Here is a 7649-nt window from a genome sequence, read left to right as displayed (position 1 = left end):
AAGGTTAAGTCATTCTTTTTCTTTTTTTGGTAAAATATGGAAATGATATAGATTTTTTTTTTAAGAATGAAGGGGTTATTATAGCCAGAGGTGTGAGAAACATAGGTATTCTTACAGCATCCTACGAAGGAAAAATTTTGAAATATGTCTGAAAGACCCATATTCTCCATGGCCCACTAAATTTCATTGAACTTCAATGAAAAGTTCCAAAATGATCGGCAATTTCCGAAGAAGCTTTGAGACAATCGAATATTCATACCGAGCTTTTGTACAGAGTAATTTACGAGGCGACTGTGAGAACTTAGACGTCTAATGAAAAATAACGTGGAAAGTTCGAAGTTCCTATACCTTCTTGAATCACCAATTTCTGGAGTAAAGTACATAAAACCTGCAAATAGACCTTCCCTCGTCTTCTAAAAATGTCTACGAAACTCGTAGTAAAAAAAGATCTGCGTACACCTCGTTAGCATTTATTTGGCGTTGTATAATTTCAACAGGAAAAGTGGTAGGTAAATAAATAATGTTCACGTTATTTTATTTAGAAACGTAACATTTACTGTTAGCACAAGGAAAATTAATTTACATTTATTTGTTGATAAAAAGGGGGTTTAAAAATAGGTAAAGTTTGGGAATTTTTTTCATAAGTAACTACTAAATGAAAAGTTTTAATATCTTCGAAAGATATAAATTTAACTTTCGGCTTCTTTCTCCAATCTTTAAAAAGAAAAATGTTACAAAACGAAGGAGTTATTCGTTAATTGCGAAACCTGTTCTGTTAGAACATGGATTACTGGCTGCCATCGCCAGCAAGGATTGGAACGTCTGAAATAAAAAATTCGAGTTGATTTATAAATAAAAATGTATCATCTACCATGTAGCCTAGGATTTTTCAAAAATTTTAATTATGGAAATGATGGCGGTTTGAAGAGGAAAAACCTCTTCTTACCAAAAAAGAAAATCAACTTTAAATGTTTCGAAAAAATGAAACAATTGAGATATAAAAGAGATCAAGTCGATACCTTTTTTATGTATAAATCAAAAAGAATTTTTCATTTCAAACGTTTCAATCCTTACCGACGATAGCCACCAGTAGTCGATGTTCGAGCGGAAAATGTTTCGCAGTAACTCCTCCATTTTGTAGCACTTTCACTTTTCAAAAATTAGAGAAAAAAGTTGAAAGTTACATTTACATCCTCTCAAAAAAAAAAAAAAAAAAAATTGAAACTTTTCATTTAGTAGTTACCTACGAGAAAAAGATTCCCAAACTTTTCCACTTTTTTTAGTCGTCTCAGGGTGGTGTACACCCTTAAAACAATATCCAACAAAGCGCCGATAAAGCCATTACTCTCCAGTAACGTAGCTAGCCAGAGGAAATTCTCAAAGGGTCCACAGCGTTCAGGGTTGAAGCTGGTAAACCAACGTTAGGGGAGGTCGTAACAGGGGAAAGGAAGGCCAGGCCACGGGGAAACTGGGTCGTGCAGAGCTGTCCCTTCTCCCGTTACCCTCTGCAATCGCGTATCTACGGTTAGCGTCGTATAGCGTTTCCGCGTCGCGTGCAGAACACTCTGTCCCGTGTATGCAATGCGGATTGAATCGGTCCCGTTCAAACTGACTACCACCCACTACTACGCCCCTGTATATTCGTACGATGACCCAGTGTGTGCGTGATTACTTGCGTGTTAGGTGGAGGAAATGCGGCAGAGGCTCGAGGAGAGGAACCGGATGATCGAGAAGAAGACGCAGGCGGCTATGCAGGCGCAACAGGAGCGCAATCGCATGAACACTGAGCTTACCGAGCTAAAGGATCACATGGACATCAAGGACAGAAAGATCAACGTGCTTCAACGTAAGGTGAGTGCCCTTGAATCCATACTTTTCATCATTTTATTTTTCCTCGTACACCTAGCGTGACCTTTGTAAGTAGAAGTGATCTTTTGAACAATTACAGAGGCCTCGCAATTGTTGTTAAGTTATTTATAGATTTGATACGTAGTCGAAGTCTGTGGAAAATTAGTGCGAATTATTGTTGCGCCGAGGTGATTCATTTTGATGGGGCTAAATGGTTGATTAAACGGTGTGATATTGGCGACTGGGGTAAATTAGAGCTTAATTAATCACGGTGGCCCGTTCCAATTACTAGTTATGTGCATTCGCCTCCGCCATTCACGATTCAGAATAGACGACACTAGTTCGCATAGACTTTGATTATTTATCGCATCAAGTATACGGTTCATCCTCTTAGGATTGTTCAATTAACACGATCACGACAGAAACGGTCGCAGAGACACGTAGAAACCGTTCGATTAAACGCGGAGTTAATGTACGTGGTTAACCCTTTCACTGCTGAACGGTGTCAAGCTATAAATATTTACTACAAACAGACCGTCAGATATAATGTTGAATTTGACAAGAAAGTAGAATTCTTGAAAGAAAATATTACCAACTGTGTACCGTACACGTTCGTAGCAACGAAAGGGTTAACATTCTCGCGTAATCGCTCGTTGTCGCTCGATTTGGTCGGTGTGAGAGACGACAGAACCGTATCGGAGCGCAGCCGAAGCGGTGCAATTAATTGCGACGCGTCGAAGAGGGGATTTTTCGTAGGTGAGGATTAATCAGCCGGATCAAAGGTGGAAGTGTCGCACGATTTAGCCGTAGAAATATTCGTATAGGATACGCGGACACACCGCTGCGGAGTGCGCATGAGTGTGAATCTTGGCTGTCGATTGGAATGAGTGTGAGGCGTGCGCGCGCCCGCGCGACACACTTTTTGTAATAATATTTTCGTAGTCGTGCTGTGTAAAGGTTGTAGTACGTAAAACGCCTGAGACAACCCCTTGTTATCTTTACGTTATCACCATCCTTTCGTTCCGTCGTTTTATTTTTGTATCATTATTTCAGTTCCAATAAAAGCTTCGTAGGAAATTGCAATTTTCGTTGTGTTATACTTTCTTCATTATGTTCCGTTTTTAATATGCACTCCTGTATTTAACGCGTGTTTAATTGGTGTTCTTTTTCTTGTTTTTTTATATCAGTGATTAACGACAGTCGGAGGATCGACGAACGAATATGTACTCAGGAGACCTGTTTTCTGCTGTTTTTCGACCGATCGATCGTCGAGCTGTCGTTGATTACCGGTTAAACATGATGCCTCGTAATTAGATTTTTTTCGCTTGAACTCTTTTATTTCGTGGAAAGTTTCTTATGTTTCTTTTTTTCACGAATTCGTTCCTATGTTTTTACCGCACCGCTAGAAATCGTTACGATTGATTAGCGTCGGGAGTGTTTGAATGAGTAAATGTCGCATCGAGGTGTGAACGATAACAGATGGCAGGTAAGTGAGGATTTACACTGCTCGAAATACGATCTGCTAACACAATACTAATCACACGAATTAACGAAAAAGTATTAGGTCATCGCGTAAGTTCGTGCGAAATTTTTAACTGAAATTTAGATGAATATTTCAAGTATACCTTTAAATTTCATGAAAAAACGTAACCGCCTTTTCGTCCCGCGACATCTGCTCACTTTTTCGATAGTGATTATGCGTCATCGCTGTGCAATTTCTTTGGTTTTTCGTTAAAATATTTTTCGTATTCAGCACGAATTTATGAAATTGCCTAATATTTCTCTAACAATTCTACACAAATTTTCTTATTGTCTATATATAAAAGAATCTTTCGTTAATTATTAATAATTATCCTACTAACATTTTATCCACTCAGGTTTCGAATTTTCAGTCAAATCTCTCTCCAAAAGATATTTTCTATTTTCCGTTTGAATTTTCTCTGCTTTTCATTTCTTCCCTCGAACGTTTAATGGCAAAGTGGTTTGTGACTTTAGATCGAGAATCTGGAGGACCTGCTGAAAGAGAAGGACAACCAGGTCGACATGGCCAGGGCGCGTCTAACGGCAATGCAGGCGCACAACAGCAGCAGTGAAGGCGCGCTTAGTAACCTCGAGGAGGCGATAGGAGATAAAGAGAAGCAAATGGCACAATTACGGGAACAGAGGGATAGGGCAGAGCAAGAGAAACAGGAGGAAAGGGAATTGCACGAGAGAGAGATCGCAGAGTACAAAATGAAGATTCTCTCCCTCGAGTCTGAGGTGAGCACTTATTTATTAACCTTCAGTGGACAGTGGACTGTGCGACTCACGCGCACCACGGACGCCGGGTCAATCTTGACCCAGAGTAATAGTACTCCTAAACACGTCAGAAGGAAATCTTAAGTTGTATTTTTCATCGATTCTATGTAAATCATTACTTATCTCAACTTCATCTTCTTTTAAATGAATGGTAGAACGATTTTCAAAAATTATTTTGTTTAAAAAGTATAGGAGCCTAGATACATATTATGATAAAGAGTAAGAAGTGCAAACAAACAATATTTATTCTAAAACTACACAATGGATACGTAGAATATTTTTTTCAATTTTTGCGCGAGTATTGCACATATATAAAAAACCAAAACTCGTATTGACTGTGCGAATGCTGGTATAAAACTAACGTCAAATATATTTTTCTGACGACTAGTCGCGAGTATAAGAACAGACGAAACTATAACAGCCGTAACAATGTAAACATGGCTCGAATTTGGATGTCAGCACAGGTCTTAATTGACCCAGCGTCTGCCAGCCGAGGGTTAACGCATCCTCACTTTTCCCCTGTGCAATCATGGCTATTACCAAATACCCTAATCATTTAACTCCTTCATACACATCACTCTTCCACTCCAGAACACTCTAATTTTCTTCCATTTAATCCTACTCTATTCCCCTTTCTAAAGAAAAAATTCCATTGTTTAAACAGATATTCTTCGAACCACGAAAAATAACAAACAAATTCTAAACGTCTTCTAAATTTATCCAATCATGCGTCCTAACAGTAATGTAGGAGCCAAGGTAAAAGAGGGACCAAGTCGAACCCGCGCGACTTCCGGCCAGAAAGCCGAGACTCTACGCCCATAGCCAAGGCGCGCTCTTCATTTTCCCATAGTTATTGCTACTTTTGAAAAGCATGAAGGCTTCGATGCTACACTCGGTTATCCTGCGCTAAAATTCTCCCTCAAATGTCCGAAGAGCACTTTTCAACTCACTTCTCAACATGTTCGGGTACACTCTCCCACTACTACAGCACTCAGCCGAAACTCTCTGTTTCTCAACTTTCCTGAGAGACGTGTAAACCCTCCGAACATGTTTTCTTCACAGCACAACTTCTTTTCGCTTTTTTGTCGTCGCCACCTCGTGTGGTTCTAGATGCCTCGATCCCGGCTGAGGCGACCTCAGGCTGGCAAAAGCCGGGACTCTGCACTCGTAGCCAAGGCACCCTCTTGATGTCTTCATTGTTATTTGCTCCTTTTGATGGGACAGAGAGCTCGATCCCACAGTGACAGTGTCCAAAGTACACCCCGTTTAGCATTCAATGGCACAGTACTGTTCTCCAGTGCGTAAGGGTCCGTAAGGGCGCCTGCTTCCCCTTTCGAATCACACCTTCAGCGCGGCGTACCTTCGTCGTCAAAGAAACCTCGCGCTGCTAAGGTGATGACCGTGACTGGCTAACGTTCCTGTAGTCGAAAAGTTTAGCAGACGCCACGCGTGACGTATTACCGTCTCAGTCGCGTCCATGTACCATGGTAACGGCGTTTGTCTCCCGGGAGACAACTTTGGACAGCGTTGCAGCACTCGATACGATCAATAGCGCCAGCTCGACCTCCACGAAACTTTAACCCTTTGGCATTCGAGGAGCGTCTAGTAAAAAAAAAAGCAACAAGAATCATCCCTCCAAGACTGTTCCAACGGTCGAAAAAGAAAACTAAAACGCGCGTTTTTGGACGGTGTCCATATGTAGGTGGAGAAATTGGGCGCACGACTGGAGAGAGCACAGGCAGAAAAGGACAGGCTGGAGGCGAAGCTGGAGTGCTCTCAGTCAGAGCTGGGCAAGAGTAAGGCCGAGCTGGACAAAGCTGCGTCCGAGGTTGGTCGCAGCGGCGCCGACTGGGAGGCTGCTAGGCAGAAGTTGACGAAACTCGAGCTGGAGAACGAGAGGCTGAAGAACGATCTGGACAGGTCGCAATGTACGTACGGCAGGAGCACGTTGAACTCGTCCCAGGAGATGGAGAGGGTTCAGGAGAGAGCTGAGAAGGCCGCCACAGATCTCAGGAGGGCGCAGGCCGAAGTCAGGGTTACACAGGCCGACAACGAGAGGGCCAGGGCTGAGGCTGCTGCTCTTCAAGAAAAGGTAATGTTCTTTTTCCAACTGGTAGGAATGTGGTGTATTAATAGGATTCGATGGAAAGAACTTTTCGTTTGGGTTCACTTGGATGTTACTAGGTTGCTGTATAAATTCTGTCCGCGAGTTCGTTCGTGTAAACAGTCCGTCAGTGACTAAATTATTTGAAGAAAATCAGAATTGACTATCCTTAACATTGTATCTGAACTTGGAATTCATGATTCATGTACTGTAGAGAGTCTCCACAAAAGTGGATTTATAGTTCAAAGTACAACTTCGTACCGCACGAACTGTCACCGAAAAATTTACTGGACCAAATCTCTGTGTTTCGCTTCGTGCTAGACAAATTCCAGATTTTTTGCATCGCCTGGTCACGACAGATGAAAAGTGGGTTTTGTACAATAATGTAACTGGGAAAAGACATTGGTCAGAACGCGGACAACGTTCTTCAGAAATTGACAAGTAGAATTTTAGTAACGATATTGCCTTTGAAATTTCGTTAATTAAGCTATTAACGATGGAATATTGTCTATGTGTATTTGTAGACTACTTGTACATTTACATCGGACTACTTGTACATTTACAAATTGATGTCAATAATTCTTTCATAGCTTCCAATTTGCAGTGGTCTCAAACTTTTCACCGTCAGTATATCTGTACACAGAGTGTCTCCCTTAAGTTGAGCATCTAAATTACTTCCGCCGTTATTGAAAGTAACAAAAAATAAGACGTGCATAGAGTGACGATAAAAAATGGTTCCTCAAAGTCATCCTGAAGATCATTCCAAGGTCATCGACATTTTTTTGTACTGTGTTAAGGTCACTTTAAGGTTACAACGTCGAAAAAATAAATATTAATGTGTAAAAAATGTCCACGACCTTAGAATGACCATCAAGTGAGCCTTGGAGGACTATCTTTTACAAACCGCAAAAACTCTGCTTCTCAGCCATTTCTGCTATTTCCAATAGTGGAAATAATTTCTAAGTTCGTTATGAGTGAGACATCCTGTACATACTAAAGGAAATCGAGCAATTAGTGTTAGGATAAATCGCGTAGAAATCTGAAATACTTGAACGAGATCATTTCTAAAACCACCTAAACCAACCCGCATTGTATCATTTCATAAATGGACCAGCCGATACCATAGAAAATCACGCGTCTTTCAACCGATTAACCACGGAAACGAGAACCAGAACTGGAGTTCTCCTCGCCATAATCTATACCCAGTCGTTTCGTAGCTACTAATGGACGATCGAGCCGACTTGACAGGGCATGTTCCGTTCCCAAGAAGCAAGAACAATCGCCTTTAATCGCGATCGATTCGCGGTCTCGTCTCAATCCATGCACGCTGCCACCCAGCACCCGGTTAGTCGGATCTAATTTCCAATCACGGCTCCGTTCTTCCACGAGCAGCGTCGCA

The 7649-nt window shown here is 41.4% G+C and overlaps 1 protein-coding gene across 1 annotated transcript in view; it reads left to right on the top strand.

The window, feature by feature from the left end:
- The window catches only part of LOC108575972 (golgin subfamily B member 1), a 100418-nt gene that overhangs the window by 78284 nt on the left and 14485 nt on the right, over positions 1–7649 (top strand). The window contains exons 9-12 of the mRNA XM_017938910.1: positions 1684–1855; positions 3312–3334; positions 3844–4107; positions 5849–6238. Of these exons, the coding sequence (XP_017794399.1) occupies positions 1684–1855; positions 3312–3334; positions 3844–4107; positions 5849–6238 (849 nt within the window). The remainder of the gene's footprint in view (positions 1–1683; positions 1856–3311; positions 3335–3843; positions 4108–5848; positions 6239–7649) is intronic.

The sequence above is a fragment of the Habropoda laboriosa genome, unplaced genomic scaffold, assembly GCF_001263275.1.
Source record: "Habropoda laboriosa isolate 0110345459 unplaced genomic scaffold, ASM126327v1 scaffold300, whole genome shotgun sequence".
In the NCBI taxonomy this organism is placed as follows: Eukaryota; Metazoa; Arthropoda; class Insecta; order Hymenoptera; family Apidae; genus Habropoda; species Habropoda laboriosa.
This window is presented reverse-complemented; position numbering and strand designations above follow the sequence as displayed.